Here is a 22,514-nt window from a genome sequence, read left to right as displayed (position 1 = left end):
GCTCCTTTCCCTGTGGCGTGTACCCAGAGGTTGATTACCTGAGTCTGTCCTGCCTCTCCCCACCCCACCTCCCTAGCCAAACGCTGCAGCCAAGCCCACGCCATTGCCCTAGGTGGCCTGTCTTCAGTGGGTTGCCCCTCGAGGTCCCAGGCTCTCCGCGGAGCCCTCACCTTCCCAGCAGGGATCAGAACCTGCACTCCTCTACGCGAGTCCTGGGACAGCACAAAGTGGATTAGGGTTAGGGTTCCCACAAACGGAAAAATGTTATTCAAACAACTCTGCAGGGTCCGAGGAGGCCCTCCGTCTTAATTCTCGAGACCGCCCGGCCCTCGCTGCCCCGAGCTGGAGCAGTTGCCCCGGCAACAGCCGCTCCCTCTCAATTGGAAATGCACTCAGGCTTTGGCTAAAGGCTGTTAAAACGTTGGCCAGGTGCGGTGGCTCACGTCTGTAATCCCAGGGCGGATCACCTGAGGTCAGGAGTTTGAAACCATCCTGGCCAACATGGCGAAATTTCGTCTCTACTAAAAATACAAAAATTAGCCGGGCGTGGTGGTGCGCGCCTGTAATCCCAGCTACTCGGGAGGCTGAGGCAGGGGAATCGCTCGAACCCGGGAGGCGGAGGTTGCAGTGATCCGAGATCGCGCCACGGCACTCCAGTCTGGGCGACAGAGCGAGACTCCGTCTCAAAAAAAAAAAAAAAAAGGGTCCTTTACCCGAGGGCCGGCTCTCCTCACTCCCCGCCACAGGTAGGGGAAACCAGGCCGGAGCCGGCGGGCCCACCCGCCCAGAACCGGGAACTCGGTGAGCCCCGCCCCTGCCACCCCAGCGCCGGCCGCTCGGTAACAAACACTTCCACTTCCTGAGCGCTCGTCTTCGCCCGCAGCTGGGCGCCGCGCCGAGCGCAGGCCCCGCCCCGCGCGTTCCCATTGGCCGACGCCGTTCACCCGGCCGGAGCGCCCAGGCCTGCAGCCCCCTATTGGCCCGCGGAGGTCCCCACCCTCGGCGCGGCCCCGCCCCCGGAGTAAGGAGCCGGGACGGACTCTGGGACGCTCAGACGCCGCGCGGGGCGGGGATTGGTCCGTGCTCCTCTCTCGGCTCCTCGCGGCTCGCGGCGGCCGGCGGTTCCTGGGACACCTGCTTGCTTGGCCCGTCCGGCGGTTCAGGGCTTCTCTCCTGCGCTCCCCGGTTCGCTGGACGGGAAGAAGGGTTGGGCCGTCCCCAACGGAACCCCAAGTCGCGCCGCTGACCCCGTCGCAGGGCGAGATGAGCGCGGACGCGGCGGTCGGGGCGCCCCTGCCCCGGCTCTGCTGCCTGGAGAAGGGTCCCAACGGCTACGGCTTCCACCTGCACGGGGAGAAGGGCAAGTTGGGCCAGTACATCCGGCTGGTGGAGCCCGGCTCGCCGGCCGAGAAGGCGGGGCTGCTGGCGGGGGACCGGCTGGTGGAGGTGAACGGCGAAAACGTGGAGAAGGAGACCCACCAGCAGGTGGTGAGCCGCATCCGCGCCGCCCTCAACGCCGTGCGCCTGCTGGTGGTCGACCCCGAGGCGGACGAGCAGCTGCAGAAGCTCGGCGTCCAGGTCCGAGAGGAGCTGCTGCGCGCCCAGGAAGCGCCGGGACAGGCCGAGCCGCCGGCCGCCGCCGAGGCGCAGGGGGCTGGCAACGAAAATGAGCCTCGCGAGGCCGACAAGAGCCACCCGGAGCAGGTAAGCAGGGCCCGGGCCGCGCAGGCTGGAGTGGAGTGGGAGGGGGATCCGGAGAGACCCAGGTGCCCCGGCCGTCCAGCCCCGCGCCCGCCGTCGTTTTTCTGAAACTCGAGCTGCGAGGGGGAGACCGCTTCCGCCCGCCGACCAGGCGCCCTGGCACATCCTAGGCAGGCCCGGGGCTGTGTCCCGCGACCTCCTCTCCTTCCCAGGCTGTGCTGGGAGCCTGAGCGCCTTTGCCGCCTGCGCCTCTTGTTCCCAAGCCTTTGGGGGGGGGGGCGGCGCAGGGGAACCCAGCCCCCTTCCCTCGGATCTGTGGGTATCTGCTCCCGTTCCTCGGAATCCCCCAATCCTGCTCCTCCCCCTGGTGCCCTCTCCTCGTTCACCCGAGTCCGCAGATGGGCCGGGGAGGAAGGGCTCTCCGCCCCAGAGGTGCCAGCTTCGCCCGCCACTCCCACTTCAAAAGCTAGAGGAATAGCATTACTCCTCCTGTGCGGAGCCCGCCGGTGTGTGTCCTGAACTTCAGTCCTGCTGGACTTCATCCTCCCGGAGTCCTGTGTGACTTCTAAGAGAGAGGAAGCCCCACCATCTCAGGGCGGTGTGGGGGTTGCCTGGCGGGGAGGAGGAGCCAAGGCATCTCGGAGTGGTGGTTCTGCCACCTCAGAGGATTTACGATTCTCAGGAATGTGAAGAGTAAGCGCCTAGAACTGTATCTGGGAGGGGAGGGGAAAGACCTTGGAAGAAGAAAAAGATGGCTATGGGGAGGGGAGAGAGCTTCTGGGGCTCACGGCCCTGTGTGCGCCAGCGGAGCTCACGGTGAGCCGGTGGTCTTGCCCTGGCCTTGCCACGGTCACTCTGGTGCCCACACAGCCAGCAGGCCGGTTGCTTTTTGCCCGTGTTTGGTGTTTGCCCATGGGACCCCAGTTTGGATCAGCTGCAAGAGGGGCAGCTGGCAAAACAGGAGTTGTGCTGAGCCTCCTGTCCCCAGAGAGTGGAGTGGTGCATTGTGTAGGGCAGGGCGTGAGCTTCCTAGGGCCCCTTCAGCTTGCACCAGCTCTCCCTGGTGGCAGTGTCTGATGGGAGCGTCCGTGGGGCCAGGAGGATCCTCCTGGACAGAGAAAGGGCACAGTTCGGCATTAAGGTAGACGGCAAAGCCCTAGAGGATCAACTGGTTTGGTGGAAGTAAGGTCACCAGAAGCCCTGTCCAGCCAGAGCTGGGTGCAGGGAATGCCAGGGCCACCCGCCTCCCACTTCCTGCCCCTGCCAAGCTGGCATTGGCAAGGGGAGGGGGAAAGGATCTGAGCACCTGGAGCAAGGGGGTTGACGCCAGGGAGTTGGGGCCGATGATCTCCAGTCCCAGGCAGAAATCCAGTGTGAACTTTGTGCTGAGTCCATCGATCGATTTGACATTCTTTTTTTTTTTGGACTTTGGCACCCACACAAATACCCACCCACCCCCACCCCCCACAAGTTGCAGTCTCGTTCAGCTCCTCCCTTTGCCCTTTTGGTTATGCTGTTGGGTGCCAGAGGGCCTGGGAGTCGAACGTGGAGGCCTGGCATAGCACACGTGAGTAAAGGCAGCGGCTTTGAGGTTCCTGGGTGAGCACAGAATCAGATTCCTGCGTGTTTTGGAGGGACAACTACATTTGCGTGTACTTTGTTAGGCCAGGAGATGAGAGGAGAGCCACCAGCAAATCCTGGGGACACCATTACCAGCCAAGTCCCAGGACTTCTGAGCTCTGGTTCTCCCATCTGTGAGATGGAGGCATTGGGCGATGTGATGCCTGCCTTCTCTAGAATTGTAGAAATGACGTGAAGCACTTGAGCCCCTTACTAAATGCTGAACTGCACTCCTTCATGCCTGGCGTTTGAATCCCAGCTCCTTTAAACTGACTCCTAGTCAACGTCATTGAGTCCCTCTAGCAGAAAATCCTCTCCTCTCAATCCTGTGTGCTGAGCATACAGACGCCCATGCAGCTATTGCAAAAAATGTTAACAGACATTTTAAGAGTTTGTTTTTCTAAAACACACCCCTTTCCTACATAAAGCATCAAATGGAGGTTTGCCAATTCGTTTTAGTCTGAATTTGTGTGCAAGGCGGGGCTGTTCCCTTATCTTCATTAGCCCTCCACTTACTAAGTGACGACGATCTCAGTGGAAAAGTGTGGCGCAGAGAGTGGTTGGCTGGGTGGCCTCTGGCTGGGAAGACCAGCTGTGTCCAGAAGCACTCAGGGCAGAGGCTGAGGGGTGCCTGTAACACTGGCCATCCCCTGTGGGGAGTCTAGGCCTCAGGAGGTGGAAGTGGCTCTCCAGCTCTGCCCACCGGCTTTGCTTTGTGGATGGCCTTCCCCGCCTGCCCCATGGGGAGAGAGGAGCAGCAAGACCCGCCCTGCTGTTCCCCTGCTTAAAGCCCTCCTCCCCCCATTCACCAGCAGTCACAGGATGAGGCCTAAACCCTTGAGTCTGGGTTCAGAGTGCCGGCCGGGCAGAGCCGAGCCAGCTCAGCTTTACTAGCCGGGCTGTGCGAAGCCAAGTTACCTCACCTCTGTAAGCCTCCATTTCCTCTTGTGTAAGTTGGGGGTGATGGCAGCTACCTCGGAATTGCATGAGGCTGTGTGTGAAGCAGGTAGCTTGAGTCCAGGCTCAGCCAGCCTTTGCAGTTGGTATTGGAATGAATACGTATTTCATAGTGATCGTTGCACACCTATCATGGGGCAGCTAGCGCTGGGTCAGCCTGCCTAGTTGGGCAAGTGCCACTGTGGCCAAGCCTGGCGCATAGCCAGTGCCCGATCGATGGTCACTGTGGGTTAAGAATGATATGTTGTGGCCAGGTGTGGTGACTCACACCTGTAATCCCAGCACTTTGGGAGGCCAAAGTGGGAGGATCGCCTGAGCCCAGGAGTTTGAGACCAGCCTGGGCAACATGACAAGACCCTGTCTCTATTAAATTTTTTCTTTTTTTTTTTTTTTTTTAAGAGTTATGTGCTGTTCCATGGCCCTTCTCCATCTGGCAGCCTGTTCTCACCACTGCCTCCCTACCCCCAAAACCACACCCAGGGTCCGAATTCCCCTCTAGCCTCTAAGCCTTCACACCCTGACACTTCTGTCCCCTCCCAGGGAGCCTGTCCTTAATCCAGTAGACAGAGTTAGCATTTCCTTTCCTTCACTTTTTTTTTTTTTTTTTTTTTGAGACAGATTCCACCCAGGCTGGAGTGGTGTCGCAACCTTGCCTCGCTGCAGCCTCGACCTCCAGGGCTCAAGCGATCCTCCCACCTCATTCTCCCTAGTAGCTGGGACTACGGGCATGCACCACTATTCCCAGCTAATTTTTAAATTCTTTGTAGAGATGGAGTTTCACCGTGTTGCCCAGGCTGGTCTTGAACTCCTGGGCTGAGGTGATCTGCCAGCCTCAGCCTCTGCCTCCTCTTTGTCCTTACATCTTTTATTGCTCTAAACACACAATATTTTAATCATCTGTTTGTGACCTTTTTCTCCACTACATGGTAAGCCCAAGGGCATCAACTGTGGCCTATTTGTGTTTCTATCCCCAGCGCTGTCCTTGGCACACAGTAGGGAGGCTCTCAAAAACAGTTTTTGAATTAATGAATGAATATATAACAACAGTCAGGGACTTTTGTCCTCATTCAGCTCATCCCGCCCTGCCCAGGGATTGGAATTCCAGATAGAACCTACCCACTCTTCTTTCTTGCCTGCTAGCAGCTTCCATTTGAAAACTAGAAAGCCAAAAGTCCAGGCTTTGGGGTCAGCCAGATCAGTGTTTGAATCCCAGCTCTGCCGTGTGCTGGTTCTGGGATCCTGGGAGTTCATTTTTCCCTGCAACCCTCAGCCTCCACCTCTGTGAAAGGCACTGCCTGCGGGGTTATTGGGAAGATTTGGTGGCATGACAGGTTTGTAAATGAAAGCGCCCAGCTTGGGGTGTTTCCTGCCAGCCCTGACCCTGATCCCAGAGTCAGAGAGTGCAGGCACCCCAGGGAGCAAGGTGGGTGGTGGGGCACAGTTAGCTGGAGGGCCATCAACCTCTTTCCCAGGGCGGGCAGGCCGTTTTACACCAACCAAGTTGGCGCTCTGGTAGGGCAGAACAGAGCTTGAGCTGCTGGGTGTTTGGATTCGAAATGGACAGGGTATGTGATTGTTTGTGTGTTGGGATCTCTCTCTTTGCTGGCAAAACAGTGTAGCCCCTGGTTCTTAGCTTCAAGCTCCTGTTAACTCAGTAATTCTGGAGATGATTCTCTTGGAGATAGAGCGGGGCTTCCTGGCCGGGCGCAGTGACTTGTGCCTGTAATCCCATCACTTCGGGAGGCTGAGGCGGGAGGATCACTTGAGCCCAGGAGTTTGAGACCAGCCTGGGCAACATAGTGAGACCTCGTCTCTACCAAAAAAAAACAGGGGGAGGGGGGTGAATGGGGGCTTCCTTCTCAAGGAACTCCATATGTCTAGATGGGGTCCTTCTCCCCTTTCCCAGATGTCCCATCTCAATGGTCCCTGGGAAAGTGGAGTGGGGAATTAATAAGAAACTCAGGCTGGGCACGGTGGCTTAGGCCTGTAATCCCAGCACTTTGAGAGGCCGAGGCGGGCGGATCAGTTGAGGTCAGGAGTTGAGGTCAGGAGTTCAAGACCAGCCTGGCCAATATTGTGAAACCCCATCTCTACTAAAAATACAAAAATTAGCCAGGCGTGGTGGCAGGTGCCTGTAATCCCAGCTACTCGGGAGACTGAGGCAGGAGAATGGCTTGAACCTGGGAGGTGGAGGTTTCAGTGAGCCGAGATCGCGCCACTGCACTCCGGCCTGAGCAGCAGAGTGAGACTCATCTCCAAAATAAAAAAAAGAAGGAAGAAGCTCAACCGAGGTCTTGTTGGTGCTGCAGGACTCTTTACAGGGAGAAACCAGAGCTCTAGACCCCAATAACAAATGTTCCTCTGTTTTCGTTGCTCTAAGATAGAGTGGCCCTACCTGGAAGGAAACAGGTTTGTAAAGTGCCTTTAGGCACTCTACCTATGACATAAAGATGTTGACATGCATTTCTTTCTTTCTTTCTTTCTTTCTTTCTTTTTTTTTTTTTTTTTTTTTTTTTCCTGAGACAGAGTCTTGCTCTGTCGCCCAGGCTGGAGTGCAGTGGTGTGATCTTGGCTCACTACAACCTCCGTCTCCCAGGTTCAAGCAATTGTCCTGCCTCAGCCTTCCGTGTAGCTGGGATTACAAACACCTGCCACCACCTGCCACTATTTTTTGTATTTTTAGTAGAGATGGGGTTTCACCACGTTGGCCAGGCTGGTTTCAAACTCCTGACCTCAGGTAATCCACCTGCCTTGGCCTCCCAAAGTGCTGGGATTATAGGTGTGAGCCACCGCGCCCAGCCGATATGCATTTCATTGTCTCCCAGACAAATTAGCTATTGTTTTCTCCATTTTGTAGGTTGACAGTAAGTGTTCAATACATGATAGCTACTATTTGTGTCTAGCAGTGTGCTAAACACTAACTTCGTCTGTCTCATTTAATCCACATGACCACCAGTGAGGCAGATATTGGCCCCATTCTCTGCCTATGGAGGCTGAGGCTTGATCAGTTAAGGTGGCCATGGCAGGTCCCAGGACTCTGAGCTAGCAGCTCCTCCCATACAGCACAGGGCTGTGTCTTAGAACCCAACACTCTTGACTCCAGTGCCTGCACAGCCATTTGGCCACATGAGTAGGCTGTGCTTGATGCCTGACTCTGCCAGGTGTTTCTGCCCATCATATTCTGAGCCACAGCTGGACCATCACAGTGGTATAAATTCAGGCTGCTTGAACTGGCTTCCTGTAACGGTCCAGGGCTTCCAGGTGCTCCTGTCCCTAGTAGGGCATCCTTGCAGTGCCTCAGCCCATAAGGGGCAGGCTCCTGTCCCCATCCCTTCTCAAGTGATGTGATAAGTCGATCTGGAATCTGGTAACCAAGTATCTACCCCCGCCCTCACTCCCCAGAACCTGCACAGAGAGCCCCCCTCCAGGGTGGTCTTCACTGTTGACCGAAGCCTTCCCCTCATGGTAGGACAACTCACCATGTCCCCAGACTCCTAGGCAACGTTTAGGTCCCTAGGCCCTAGGAAAGGACAAGAGTTACAGATTCCCTGAGGTCCAGGTCACCTCGGGGTGGTGTGGGAACACACAGAATGCTGGCCGGGTTCAAGTCCCACTCACTGCTGGGTGCTGAGAGCTCTGAATTCTCCGAGACAGGCTGCAGCCTCTCCCTGTGCTAAGTAAGGTCAGAGGAACAGCAATGGCTGGGGGTATTTAGGGGAGTGTGTTTGGGGCAGTCTCAGGCAGCACAGGTCTGTGCTGTCTGGGCAGCAGCCACCAGCTTCGTGAGGCTCCCAGGCACTCGAGATGTGCTGGTCCACATGCAGATGTGCTGTGCGTGCAAAATGCACACCAGATTTTGAAGCCATAATACAAATAAAAGGATGTACAATAGCTCAATTGTTAAAAATGGATTACACGTTGAAATGATAATATTTTGGGTACATTATGTTAAATAAAATATTCTATTATTTTTCCTGTTTTTTTTTTTTTTTTTTTTTGGAGGCAGAGTCTCGCTCTGTTGCCCAGGCTGGAGTGTAGTGGTGCAATCTCGGCTCACTGCAACCTCCACCTCCCAGGTTCAAGCGATTCTCCTGCCTCAGCCTCCCGAGTAGCTGTGCACCACCACACCCAGCTGATTTTTGTATTTTTCTTTTTTAGTAGAGAAAGGGTTTCACCATGTTGACCAGGCTGGTCTCAAACTCCTGTCCTCAAGTAATCCACTTGCCTCGTCCTCCCAAAATGCTGGGATTACAGGCATGAGCCACCACACCTGGCCTATTTTTCTTTTCTTTCTTTCTTTCTTCCTTTTTTTTTTTTTTTGAGACAGAGCCTTGCTCTGTCGCCCAGGCTGGAGTGCAGTGGTGCGATCTCGGCTCACTGCAATCTCCACCTCCGGGATTCAAGCGGTTCTCGTGCCTCAGCCTCTGGAGTAGCTGGGACCACAGGTGTGCACCACCATGTATGTCTAATTTTCATATTTTTAGTTGAGACGGGGTTTCACCGTGTTGGCCATGCTGGTCTTGAATTCCAGACCTCAGGTGATCCACCTGCCTTGGCCTCCCAAAGTACTGGGATTACAGGTGTGAGCCACTGCACCTGGCGTATTTTTCCTTTTTCAAATGTGATGACTAGAAAATCTTACATTCCACACATGGCTGGCATTACATATCTACTGGACAGTGCTGCTGTGGATCTGAGCTCAAATCCTGCCTTCGCCCGTCAGCCATGTGTACTTGAGCAATTGACTCCAGCTTTTTGAAGCTGGGTTTCCTTTTCTGTGAAATGCTAGCAATAATACCTTCCTTGTAGGACTATAATTGGCTCTTGAGAAGAAAACACATGTAAAGAGCTCGGTGCCTAATGCATAGTGGGTGTTCAGTAAATAGCAGCTGCTATTTGTTACTTCAGTGTTGAGCCCCAATTTCACAAACTCCTTGAAGGTTCTTAATAGCCCCTTGGGACAACCCCTGGGGGTTAAATCCAGAGACTTCTGGGAGGAGGGATGAGGAGGGATGCAGAAGGGAAGGCATGGGGCGGCCAGCCCTGGATGGTGTCCAGCCGGGCTGCAGCCCAGGTACCAGCCTGCTCCATCCCAGGCTTGCCCAGCCCTGCGGAGACCTGAGCCAGACTCTGCCCCCTCCTGCCCCTGTGGGTCTCCATGGCTGGCACAGGGAGAAAAAGTTACTAGCCAGAAGGAGAACCTGTTTCAGACCTCTGAGTCCTGGGATTGTCTGTCACACCAGCAGCCCTCACTTTAGTTTATGTCTCCCTCCTGGTTCCCACCCTACCAGAGTCCAGGGAAAGCTTTTCCCACTGAGAAATAGGAAGGAGGAGATCAAGGGCTAGGAGCAGTGAGTGACATTTTTTTTAAATGGACGCATCCAACATTCCCCTGCCCCGCGCACAGACCTGGAGGGATGTGGAGGGTGGAAGGGGGTCCTGTAGGGTAAAATGAGGTGACATCAGGGCCACTAGGCAGGGGGCCAGTGACAGCCAAGCCTCCTGTACCTCACCTAGGGTAAGGAGAAGACACCTTCTGCCTAGAGGTATGGACACTGGCTAAGTGCCTGGAGCTCCTGGTCACTTCCCAGTGCCCCCAGGCTGCCTGTCACACAGCACTCCAGGCTGGGCCAGCTGTCTCCATCCTGGCTTCCTTGAAGAGCCGGCCCCAGGCCCAGCCCTGTCTCCAGAATCTGGGGAACAAACTGAGCTGTCTCCCAGAGCAAACATGGCTCTTACACCCAACATACTCCTGACACACACACCCCAGCCCCTGAGAACAGCCAGGGCTCCTTCCTGCCCCCGCCGTCCTGCCCCCTTCCATCCTCTTGTTGGGGCTGATTTTCCTGTATTGGGCATGGGGCACTGGTCTTCTTTGCATAAACAAGAGCCCTGGGCTGGGGGAGGGGCAGTCTTGAGAGGTGGGGTTACCTCTGTTGTTCCCCCTGGACACCCAAGTGGTCTTCCTACTCCTCCAGCCCGTTTCCTCTGGGGTCCTGAGCTGGCTGGCTTGAGGGAAGCGGGCTGGGCTGTTTCTGTAGGGCCCATCACCATGGCATCAGCCAGGCGGGGGCTGGGCTCAGTGGGGCGTTGGCCCCCAGGCTCCCACAGCCTTCCCCGAAGGGAGGAAGGAGGAGCAGGGAGCGGCCCTGGGCCTGTTCCCCAGAGACAGTCACTGGGATTAGGGTATCGACTTTCCTCAGCTTTCCAGGTGACTGCTGGTGGCGCCTATTGAATTCCGTGCGCGCCATCCGCTCCCTGGACTGCGTGGGTGGAGGTGATGGGGCGGCCACTTGGGGCGGGGCGAAGCTCCCCGGGGGAAAGGACAGATGAAGGGAGGCAGCCTGAGGGTGGAAGAGGCCCCGGGAGAAGGGTGTTGGGGGGGGCAGCTCTCCCGGCAGGGTCTTTTCTGGAAAGCCAGCCAGCATTGTGTGAAAGTGACTCTCCAGCCTGTCCAGCCCTGGGTCACCCCGGCCCAGCTGCGCTGCCCATTGGCTGCTGTGGCCTCATGTTCCCTCCTGTCGATTCTGGCTCTCTGCCAGTCTCCTCTCTGAGCAGATCCTGATTTTGTCTTGAACTTGGGTCTCCCGGGCTGTCGTCACTGGAGGTCCCACTTTGCCCTCTGGAACTCACTGGGGCTGTGTTCCTTTTGAGTCTCCTCCTCCCACCATGTTTTGGGCCCCTCTGTAGCTGGCTCCTCCTAAGCTCCTGGGGGCCACACACCAAGCCCAACATGCCTGGATGTCACTCCCATTTATCCCCTTTCCCCAGAGGCAGAACCCAGCCCTGCCCCAGCTTGGCGGTGAAGGTCCAAGAGCAATGGTGGCTGAGCTCGGCCAGGTACCCCACACCTCCCCATCTTCTCCTCTCAGTGCTGGGCCTGGAGACCACAGGCCAGGCCCCACAGATCCCCAGGGGGGCTGCCCCAAGGTACTCCCCTGCCAGCCCCAGCCTCCACCCAGGCTGGGATGGGCTGGCTTGATGGGCTGACTCAGCAACTGGCACTGACACCTCCTGGAGACAGCTGGGAGGCTCCTGCTAGGGAGGGGTGAGGAGACAAGGCTGGTCTCCCGTGGAGAGTGGGAACCCCCCTTCCCATGTGAGGGGAGGGAGTCTCTAGGGACTTGGGAAGGAGGCTGTGCAGGTGCACTGGACCTGTCTAAATGCTCGTGGGGTCTACCTGGGCTTCCCATCTCCTTGTCCAGCCACCCCCTCAGGTCCTGGAGCCGCCACAGAGCCACATCTAGACAGAACAGTGGAGCAGGTCCCAGCGCAGGGGAAAGAAACAGAGGGCACCTGAGCCCCTCAGCCTGGGTCCCCCGTTTCCCCTTGAACTGCACGACTTGGTGCTGGCAGAGCAGAGCAAGGCTCAAAGCAGGCCCCGGAGCTTTGGCACCATATGTCACTAGGCGAGGGGCACTAGGGCGAAGATCAGTAAGGGAAGCCCACAGCACAGAGACCAGGGCCAGAGGATGGGCATCCCAAAGGCAGCTAGCACAGCCCTGTCCTGCCAGCCGGGGGAGCGCCCAGAGCCACCTGCCCCCAGTCCCCCAGTCCAGCCATTCCCCTGCCCCGTCACCCACACCAGGCTTCATCCCCCAGCTCAGGCCGTAGCTCCAGCTGCGAGAGGCCCTGAGCACTCAGAGGGAAGGCTGTGGTAGGTTGTGGTTTCTTCAGCTCCCAGCCCACCTCCAGCAGAGGCTGCAGCCGATGCCCCGGAGAGAGCCCCTGTCTGCCCTCCACTGCCTGACTCCTGTTGGCACCTCACCTCCCAGTGGGTTGCCCCATTCTGGACCTGGATCCTTAAGGAGCACCCTGCAGTGTGGTGGAAGGAGGACAGGTTCCAAGTCAGAGACCAGGGTTGGAGTTCTGGCTGTGTGATGTCAGGCAGTGGGCTCCACATCTCTGAGCCTCAGTTTCCCCATCTCAAAAACAGCTGACAAGCCCCAGCCAGGTTGTTATGGGAAGGTTTTTGGGAGCGTGGGGACTGTGGAGGGAGGTTGGAGGAGGTCACTAGAGCTGCCCCCTGCCTGTCCTGAGATTTCACCCTCCCCACTTTCTCAGGGTGTCTGGCAGAAGCAGAAAGCTGTGCCTGTCCTGGTGACGGCAACTGGTCAGACTTGTTTCTGCTCACCTAGGCAGCCGGGGGGAGGGCCTGGCTGGGAGCTTTGTGGAGGGATTAGCTCTAGGGGAGAAGAGCCTCACTTACTCCCGGAACAAGATCCCGTAGGGCTGTGGGAGTGCCGGGGGGTGAGCCTGGGGCAGGTGACAGCCGAACTAGCTGGGAGTGGGCCCTGCAGTGAGGCCGGGGATGGGCCAGGGAGAACAAGGCAAGAGGAGCTTCATTCAGGGTTCCTGAGCCTTTGTGAGCCACTCAATTTTTTACCACTCACTTAACCGTCTTTGTTGTTGGGGTGAGGGGCCCTCGAGCCTGGATTTGGGTATGAAACACAGGCAAGAAAGACCTGCCCAAGCCTTTAAAGGAATGCAAAGTCATCCTCTAGCCACCCCCAGAGACCGAAAGGCTGGGGATTGAGTCTCCTGCAGATGGTGGCGGCCTCCTGGGGCTGGCAAGTTGGGACAGAGGCCCATAAGCCCTCCTGGGCGCGCCTTCCCACCCCTCTCGGCCCTCTCCACTCCCAGCTGGGGATTTGGGTTTCAGAGCAGCCTGGCACACACACCCTCACCCCACCAGAATCTCACTCCCAGCTTCCTATGACTTTTCATTAGTATTCACAACAATGGGAAAGTCTGGGTGTGCACAGGGGTTTTTTACAGTTAGAAAGTGTTTAAGTCAATGACCTCACTGGGCCTCAGCAACCCTGGGAGGCAGATGGCAGTCAGAATGATCCATCAATGACCTGCCCCAGGTCACACAGCTCCTAAACAGGGGAGCTGGAACCTGGCTGGGAGCCTTGACTATCCACTGCTCATTGTCTGATGTGCTGAGTGATAACACAGGGCCAGCAGGCTGGACAGCAGCCAGTGGCCCTGCACCAGGCCTGGAGGAGGGGAAGAGGGACAGGGACTCAGGTGTAGTCCTTGGGCACAGGCTTCGGCCACCCACACCCATATTCCCTCCATCATACTGTGTGTCCAGGCCTGCAGCTTCTAAGCTGAGCTGCTTACTTTGGACCAAGCACGTTGGAAACTGTTTTCAGCTGAGTCCAAGCACTCGAAATCTGCGTGTGCCCTTTTAGTAGGTCACACCCTCCAGGCCACAGCCACACTGGGCTCCCTTTAGCTCAGCCCTGCTTTTCCCAGTCCCCTCCCTATTCAGGCTCCTCTTTCTGGGGTCTCTGTGCTTCCGTTGCCACTTCTGCCCTCGGGCAGCGGTGTCGGGGGAGGAGGTCCTGGAACACCTGAGGATGACCCCTGAGATGGCTACGTCTTGTCCAGGTCCCCTTGCTGTGCTGCATAATAGGTTTTTGGTTATCTGCTCCTTCTGGCTCCCTTTTGGCTGGGCCGTTTGGCTTGGTGGGGGTGAGAGAGAGTTCGCGTATATGGAGGAAGGCTTTACTGTAAACACACTGACCAGCTTTCAGTAAACACCTGCCTCTTCCTCCCCTGCTGCAGAGAACAGGGTACAAAGGGGCTGGGGGTCCTCAGTCATATGCCCCAGGTCCCCAGCCAGGCTGACAGGGGTGCCACACTCTGCCCCCTCTCCAGGAGGGCCAGACTGAGCCACCAATGGGGAGGGATAGAGGCCCGATCAACACAGCATGTGATTCACCTTAGACTGTCAGAAGGGACAGGCATGTGAGAGCTAACCTGGTCCTATCCCTCATTTGCCAGAAGAGGAAACTGAGGCTTGGACAGAGCAGTGTTTTACCCCCGTCATCTAAGCAGTTTGCTGCGGTGCTGGGTATCCACACAAGTCTTTTGAGTCTGGGCCAGAACCCTCTCAAATTGCTGTGCAGGGATCTAAGCAAATTTGCATCCTCCCAAACCTTCCTTGGTTGGGGAGATGGGGACAGGCAGAGGACAGGGAAGGCAGAACCTGGGGCACTGGGGAATAGCCATGGACCCTCCCCTGTCCCTGCAGCGCGAGCTTCGGCCTCGGCTCTGTGCCATGAAGAAGGGCCCCAGTGGCTATGGCTTCAACCTGCACAGTGACAAGTCCAAGCCAGGTCAGTTCATCCGGTCAGTGGACCCAGACTCCCCGGCTGAGGCTTCAGGGCTCCGGGCCCAGGATCGCATTGTGGAGGTGATGCTTCTCGCTCTCTTTCTATCTGACTGCCCCCACCCCCTGCAGATCAGCAGCACCTGGGGCAGCCATCATACCATCATGGGCTTGATTAGCCCATGGGCATAGCCAACCTGGAGCTGCTGGATGGATGGGTGGATGGGAGGAAGGGTGGTGGATGGATACATGGAAGGACAGATGGGCTGACAGACGGACTCCTTTCTTACCTCCACTCTCCCCTGGACTCCTCCTTGCCAAGCAGATACACTGGGCAGCCTGTGATTCACCCATCGATCAGGGAGATGTCTGGGGCCCTCTCCAGAGCTTCCCTGCTGCCAGGCACACAGAGTGGGGTGGCAGTAACAAAACCCCTCTCGTGAGTCAGGCCTTTATTTATTTAGTTATTATTATTATTTTTATTTTTTGAAATGGAGTCTTGCTTTGTTGCCCAGGCTGGGGGAGTGCAGTGGCACAATCCCAGCTCACTGCCACCTCCGCCTCCTGGGTTCAAGCGATTCTCCTGCCTCAGCCTCCTGAGTAGCTGGGATTACAGGTGCCCGCCACCACGCCTGGCTAATGTTTGCATTTTTAGTACAGACAGGGTTTTACCATGTTGGTCAGGCCGGTCTCAAACTCCTGACCTCAAGTGATCCGCCTGCCTCGGCCTCCCAAAGTGCTGGGATTCCAGGCGTGAGCCACCTCACCCGGCTCCGAGTTAGGCTTTTAGACTCGCGCATTCAGTGCTCTGGTGCTGTGCTCCTGGGAGAGGAAACGTGAACCAAATGCTCAGGCAGGTCCCAGAATCACAGTCTTAGAACCTTAGAGCTAGAGATCAGCTCTCCCAAGACTTCTCATTTTACACGTGAGAAAACCAAGGCCCAGAGAGGGAAGTCGGACAGCAAGTCCTTACCCAGGCTGGGCCCCACCCCAGCCTCCCAGCTCGCTCCCATCTCATCTCTCCCAGCTGTGTTTGTTTAGTCTCGTCTGGATATTTTCGTTGGCCCTTCCCATGTATCCTGCCTCCCTAGCTGACTGTCAATGGGAGGACCCCCAGCCTCGTTCAGGACTCTGTAGAAATGGCGGGGGTCAGTATCCCCAAGTTGTGAACTGCAAACTGGCTGAGAACCAAGGTGGCCACCCCTGCCCCCAGCCCCCCTCCACTTACCTGCCCCAGAACCAAGGCCTGTGCCCGTAACGCCTCCCCGACCCCGCCCTGCAGGTGAACGGGGTCTGCATGGAGGGGAAGCAGCATGGGGACGTGGTGTCTGCCATCAGGGCTGGTGGTGACGAGACCAAGCTGCTGGTGGTGGACAGGGAAACCGACGAGTTCTTCAAGAAATGCAGAGTGACCCCATCTCAGGAGCACCTGAATGGTAAGCTGGGTGGGGCCGCTGGCCGTCCTGGGGCTGGAGACCCCCAAGTCAGGGATGTGAGCCAGGGCTAAGACTGCTGGGTCCCAGGCGACGGGTGGGCAGCTTCCCGGTGTGGGTGCTCCCTCCTTCTCCTTCATGGGAGGCCCAGAGGTGTGGGCTTGGGGAGTGGGGGCCTAGCGTAGGGAGTGGAAGTGGGTTTCTGAGGACGGCTTGTGACGGGGTCAGCTGGCATGAGGTCAGTGAGAGAGATGGACAGATCTTCTGGTTCCTGGCCAAAGCTGCAGCCCCAAAGGAGGCCCAAGCCCCCAGTCCTGTCCCTACCAGCAGGCTTTCAGGGCAGTGTCAATGTGAGGAAAGGGTTAACTCCGGGGAGGCCTCCAGCCTTTGCTTGGTCAGATCAGAGTCCAGTGACAGGGGCCCGGTGCCTCCCCCTCCCTCCTCTCAGGTTGTCTTGGAAACCCAGCCTTGCTGGCTCTAGAGAGTAGTGGGTCCCCCTTCAACCCCTGGGCCCCTGCCCTCCCCATCCCCCACCATCACCCTGCCAAGCCTGGCGCCTCCCCCTGCCCAGGCCCGAGCCAAACAGGGCAGGGCTGCTGCACCGGGGCAGGGAGGGGTTAAGCATGCTCTGCTCCTTGGTCTGGACTTTCTCCCTGGGAAGATGGCTCCCTGGAGCGGGCAGGGGTGCTCACTGGGCCATATTGAGGGTGGAACCTCTTGGGACTTTGCAGTGGGCGGGGCCTCCTGGAGACTCAAGGTTGTATGTGTAAAAGGGGATCCACACAAAGGTCTTGCTGCAGACTCCCATCCCCAGCTGGAAGGGCCCACTGGGGAGGCCCTGTCCCCTTCTGGCGCAATCCAAGGCCTGAGGCTCCTAGAAGAGGGGATGGCCCCTGGAAGTCCCTAGCTGGCTCTGGGCATGGGAGGTGGGGTACCGCCTTACCCTTATCTCCCAAGTTCAGGGAAACCAGGTAACTCAGATAATCCCCTTCTCCACTGAGGGGGAGACTAAGGCCTAGAGAAGCCCCAGCCTTCCTCCTAGGGATCTGATACGAGGAAGACACAGCTGGAATCTGGATTCCACTCAGCTCCTGGGATACTGTCCCCCTGCTTCCCCCACCCCTTCACCCTGCAGGTAATTGGCCCCCTCAGACATTCCTCCCTCTTCTGCCTATCTCTCGGGCTAGAGGGGCTGCAGCCTCTGGCCAAAGGACCTGAAGAGGGAGAGGCCTGGGGACAGTCCCCTCCCCGCAGTCCTTCCAGGATGGCATCCTCACCCTTTCCATAGGGAGGAATGCCACCCTCTCCGGCTGCCAGGGTTTCACCCTGACCACTGTGAGCTGATGGGGAGGGGACAGTGAGTGTCCCTGTGTCCCAGCAGCCTGTCCTTGCCCAGGGAAGGCTGTGGGTGTCAAAAGGGAGAAGATGAGAGTCAGGTATCTCTGGCTGTGTCCTGGACTGGGGACAGGGAAAAGATAACCAGGAATTTTAAGCTAAGAGTTCAGAAGAAGCCCAACGCTGACCAGTCCCTGGAGATAGAACAGCCACCCGTGAAGCCATGTGGGACCCTTACCCTGAGTGAGCCCAGTGAAGGTGACCCCAGACCTGTCTTCTCTCCCTCTGACCCCTCCAGGTTTCCCACTGGCTGGGGGAGGGGATACTCAGGACACACCCCTTGAGCCTTCTCGTCCCCCCTCATTTCCTGATTGGCAAATAGGAGTTGGGATTATTTTCTCTCTTTTTTTCTTTTTCTCTTATTTTTTTTTTTTTTTTTTTTTTTTGAGATGGAGTCCTGCTCTGTCCCCCAGGCTGGAGTGCAGTGGTGTGATCTCGGCTCACTGCAACATCTACCTCCTAGGTTCAAGTGATTGTCCTGCCTCAGTCTCCCGAGTAGCTGGGATTACAGGCGCCCGCCACCATGCCCGGCTAATTTTTGTATTTTTAGTAGGAATAGGGTTTCACCATGTTGGCCAGGCTGGTCTTGAACTCCTGAACCTCAGGTGATCCACCTGCCACAGTCTCCCAAAGTGCTGGGGTCCCAGGCATGAGCCACCTAGCCCGAACTATTTTCTCTTTCAGTTGAGGCGGGTACTAACTGTAGTCTGGGGTGTGGTTCCAATTTCGGTGTCATCATCATCACCTGGGAAGCGTTTGGAAAATGTTGATTCCTAGGCCTGCCCACTAAACCAGAATCTGTGCTGCCAAGGTCCAGGAATCTGTCCTTTAACAAGCTTCCCATGTAGGAGTTCCCAGGTAAGAATTAGGCAGCCATCCTGGAATTTCATCCCCATCTGGGACAATACATTTTTTAAACACCTTGTGACCCATCAGTGCCTCATAAGATCGATTTAGTAGATAGAGACCAGCAGGTTGGTTTTTTTTTTTTTTTTTTTTTTTTGCCAGAGTCTTGCTGTGTTGCCCAGGCTGGAGTATAGTGGCGCGATCTCGGCTCACTGCAACCTCCACCTTCTGGGTTCAAACAATTTTCCCGCCTCAGCCTCCCAAATAGCTAGGATTACAGGCGTGTGCCACCATGCCCAGCTAATTTTCTTTTTGTCTTTTTTAGTAGAGACAGGGTTTCACCATGTTGGCCAGGCTGGTCTCGAACTCCTGACCTCAAGTGATCCAGCTGCCTCGGCCTCCCAAAGTGCTGGGATTACTGGTGTGAGCCACTATGCCTGGCCCAGAAATTTTTTTGTTTTTTTTAATGAAATGAAATTGAAAATATCAAAGAACACTGTAGTAAGGGTATTGCTTTGTGAAACTTGTCATACAAAATCTTTGTGTGTGCTGAGTCATCAAAATGGCAAACGTAGGCCAGACATTTGCTCACACCTGTAATCCCAACACTTTGGGAGGCCAAGGTGGAAGGATTGCTTGGGGCTAGGAGTTTGAGACCAGCCTGCACGACATGGCAAGGCCCCATCTCTACCAAAAAAAAAAATAATTTTTTTAATAAATAACAAGGCAAATGTATTCATGGTGAGTGGTAGTCAAAAAAGTATGAGATGTTGACCCAGGGAACAAGATCTAATAATCTGCCTAAACCCAACTCCCACCTCCTCTCCACGCTCTATTCCATCCCCGTTCTGGACTCACCTCTGCTCTGTCCTTCGCCTAGGTCCCCTGCCTGTGCCCTTCACCAATGGGGAGATACAGAAGGTAAGGGCGGGTCCCCTGTCTCTCTGGATTTCAATCCTTGGGGTGCGGGAGACAGAGGAGAAGGTGCTGTGGTTGGTAGGATAGCCATCTGACTAAGGCCAAAACCCCAGGGTCCCCAGTTCCAGCTCCTTCTTCAGCTTCAAGCTATAGAACTGCCAGAACCGTCTTGGCCTCTGCCTGGGGCCAAAGCTGTCAGGAGGGAGCGGGCTGGCTGGGCCCCTCTGCAGCCCGCCATCCTGGGTGACAACCCCCCACCCCCCCGCCTCCAACTCCCCACCATACAGAAGGGGCCATTCTTCCCCCCAAGAACAGAGCTTCAGTGTCTGCCCTCGGGCAGCCAGGCCCCTGCTACTTCCAGGCTGGGTTGGAAGAACAAAGCCCCTCCTCCCCCCTTCCCTGGGCAGAAGGGAAGGGGGTGAGGCTGGGGAAGAGATGGTGGGGCTGGGTGCCAGCTGAAGCCATGGAGGAACCCAGGAAGGGGCTGGGTGCCAAGCTGACGCCCCAGCCAAAGCCTTCGCTCTGGGACAGGCCGACTCAGTCAGGCCACAGAGCAGGAACTCTGCAGGGTCTGTTCAGAGGTTCCCCTTCCCTAGGAGCTCCTGCCAGGGTACTTGGCAAGGGGGAGGGCCCTTGGACCCAGGCCTCAACCTTCTTTCACCTCATCTTTGGATCTAGAACTTTCCATCCACCTTCCTCCTTCAAGGCCCTCCTTTGCTGCTTCAGGGTTAGGGTTTCAGGATTCCTGGGGTCAAATCCTGGCAAACAGTCAGGTGGACCACAGGAGATTCAGGGAGCACCACATGGGTTCCCCGTGCCAAGCAGAGAGGCCCCCAGTGTCCCCACATTCCAAGAAGCCCCTCCCTGGTCACTGGCCCAAAAGGCAAGTCAGTACCTAAAAGCCACATTGGAGTGGCCCAGGGAGAGGGAGCAGTTCAGCTAATCCCATGATGGTCTGTACCCGTCCCATCCCTCCAGCGTGAGCAGCAGAACCAGCCTGCCCTCTGATCCTTGAAGGAATGTAAAAAGGAGCCCCAGCAGGCTCAGGAGGTGGGAACCAGGGGTGGGTGGCCAGGGTATCAGTGCTACCTCTTCTCAGTCTGAGGCCCCTACTTCCCCAGGAGCTCCCTCCCTCCTCAGGAGCCCCTCACCCCATCCTCTGACAACCCACAAACCTCTCCTCTCTGCCAGGAGAACAGTCGTGAAGCCCTGGCAGAGGTAGCCTTGGAGAGCCCCAGGCCAGCCCTGGTGAGATCCGCCTCCAGTGACACCAGCGAGGAGGTAGGCCAGCCATGCAGGGGGTGGCAACTGGGTTACAGGAAGCCGATTCCCAGGCCCCACTTGTTCCTGGCACACCAGCCTGCCTTTGAGGTCACATGCTGAGCCGCATTCTGTTCTTGTGACCTGGCTTCCCTGGGCACGGCCCCAAGGGAGCCACCTCACCCAGGCTGAGGACCAGGGAGCCTAATGAGGGACTCACTCCCAACTCCCGGCCCCCACTTCTCTTTACAGCTGAATTCCCAAGACAGCCCCCCAAAACAGGACTCCACAGCGCCCTCGTCTACCTCCTCCTCTGACCCCATCCTGGACTTCAACATCTCCCTGGCCATGGCCAAAGAGAGGGCCCACCAGAAGCGCAGCAGCAAACGGGCCCCGCAGATGGACTGGAGCAAGAAAAACGAACTCTTCAGCAACCTCTGAGCGCCCTGCTGCCACCCGGTGACTGGCAGGGCCGAGCCAGCATTCCACCCCGCCTTTTTCCTTCTCCCCAATTACTCCCCTGAATCAACGTACAAATCAGCACCCACATCCCCTTTCTTGACAAACGATTTTTCTAGAGAGCTATGTTCTTCCCGTACCTTAGGGAAGGTGAATGTGTTCCCGTCCTCCTGCAATCAGAAAGGAGATTCTGCCTCCCTCCTCCTCACTGAGTGCCTCATCCTACCGGGTGTCCCTTTGCCACCCTGCCTGGGACATCACGAACCTGCATCACGCCAGGATCGTGGGACCAGGCGAGAGGGCACCCTCCCTTCCTCCCCCATGTGATAACTGGGTCCAGGGCTGATCAAAGAACTCTGACTGCAGAACTGCCGCTCTCAGTGGACAGGGCATCCGTTATCCCGAGAGGTGTGGCAGACACATCTTGTTTTCATTTGATTTTTGTTGTTAAGAGCGCAGTATTGCAGAGTCTAGAGGAATTTTTGTTTCCTTGATTAACATGATTTTCCTGGTTGTTGCATCCAGGGCATGGCAGTGGCCTCAGCCTTAAACTTTTGTTCCCACTCCCACCCTCAGCGAACTGGGCAGCACGGGGAGGGTTTGGCTGCCCCTGCCCATCCCTGAGCCAGGTACCACCATTGTAAGGAAACACTTTCAGAAATTCAGCTGGTTCCTCCAAACCCTCCAGCCTCCGTGTGTTCCTTGGAAGTTTTGTCCTCTGGCCTTGGACCCCTTATAGGTAGAAAGTGAGAAATGGTAAGCCAAGATGGTCTTTGGCTGGGAGGGTGGGGTATACTGGAGGGAGGCCCATCTAGGGCTCCTGTGACCCCAAGCCTGGGTAGCTTTAGCTAGAGGGCCTAGCTGCAGAAGTCCTGTAGGAAGGAGGATGCATGCACCCAGCCGGGTATTCAGCTTGGTGGTCAGTGTGCCTGTGTGCCAGGCTGCAAGCACCGATGTGGGCTGGGGACCCCTTGTCTAATGGGGACATTTACAAGGGGAAGTGGGAGCTCAGACCAACGTGCTCAGAGGACTCTGGGAGGCTCCTCTAATTCCAGGAGCGTGGAAAGTGTGTCCCAGGATGGAGCTGGGTTTGGAATGTGAGGACTTGGCTTTACTCTTCCTGCCTATAGCCAGTGGGGTGCAGAATTCCCAGGGGCAGGCTGGGCTGGTGCCAGATCCTCTATCTTATCTGGCCATTGTGACCTGATTAGAGGGCAAGTGTCCAGTGCCAGGGGAAAACAAACCGGTCCACTGAGCCCTGGGACATGCTGTGTGGCTAGGTGGGGTGGAAGGGACTTTTCAAGGGCGAAATGCCCTGCTCCCAACAAAAGACTCAGGTCCCTGACACCTTTGGCACCTGAAGCCTGATCTGGAGGTCCAGGAAGGTGGCCTGCAAGAGCTCGGCTGCAGGGCCGGGAGGTTCCGGGCAGGTGCTCAGAAGGAAGGTGCCCCCAGGCTAGTCTCCACCCAACCCAAAGGGACACCTCTCAGAAAATAGGCTCCTGGGCTGAGAGGAATGAGTAAAGCAGGTAGATCTGGAATCAGGGAGTGGACAGTGTCCCCTAGGCCAGTCACTATCTGGCCATCTCCTGCTCCTTGTCAGAGGAACCATCCAAAACCCTTACCACAATAGTGCCCCGCTCAGCTGACCCGCCCCTACCCCACCCTTGCTTCTACCCTTTGGCCCCTGACAGATTCCCCTCGACAGGGGTTGTCGAGGGGCCCCTCCCTATCTATCTCACCTGCTGGGTGGGGAAGCCCTGGGGGACCTTTGACTCTTCATTAACCTGAAGACTGGTGGA

General features: G+C 56.8%; 1 protein-coding gene across 1 annotated transcript; it reads left to right on the top strand.

The window, feature by feature from the left end:
- The first annotated feature begins 982 nt into the window (after positions 1 to 982).
- SLC9A3R1 (SLC9A3 regulator 1) lies at positions 983 to 21,393 on the top strand. Its single transcript, XM_030827962.1, has 6 exons — positions 983 to 1,704; positions 14,324 to 14,485; positions 15,684 to 15,837; positions 18,956 to 18,996; positions 20,185 to 20,274; positions 20,506 to 21,393. The coding sequence occupies exons 1-6, from the start codon at positions 1,264 to 1,266 to the stop codon at positions 20,692 to 20,694; spliced, it is 1,077 nt and encodes a 358-aa protein (XP_030683822.1). The 5' UTR covers positions 983 to 1,263; the 3' UTR covers positions 20,695 to 21,393.
- Positions 21,394 to 22,514: the final 1,121 nt, after the last annotated feature.

Source organism: Nomascus leucogenys, chromosome 14 (genome assembly GCF_006542625.1).
Source record: "Nomascus leucogenys isolate Asia chromosome 14, Asia_NLE_v1, whole genome shotgun sequence".
In the NCBI taxonomy this organism is placed as follows: domain Eukaryota; kingdom Metazoa; phylum Chordata; class Mammalia; order Primates; family Hylobatidae; genus Nomascus; species Nomascus leucogenys.
This window is presented reverse-complemented; position numbering and strand designations above follow the sequence as displayed.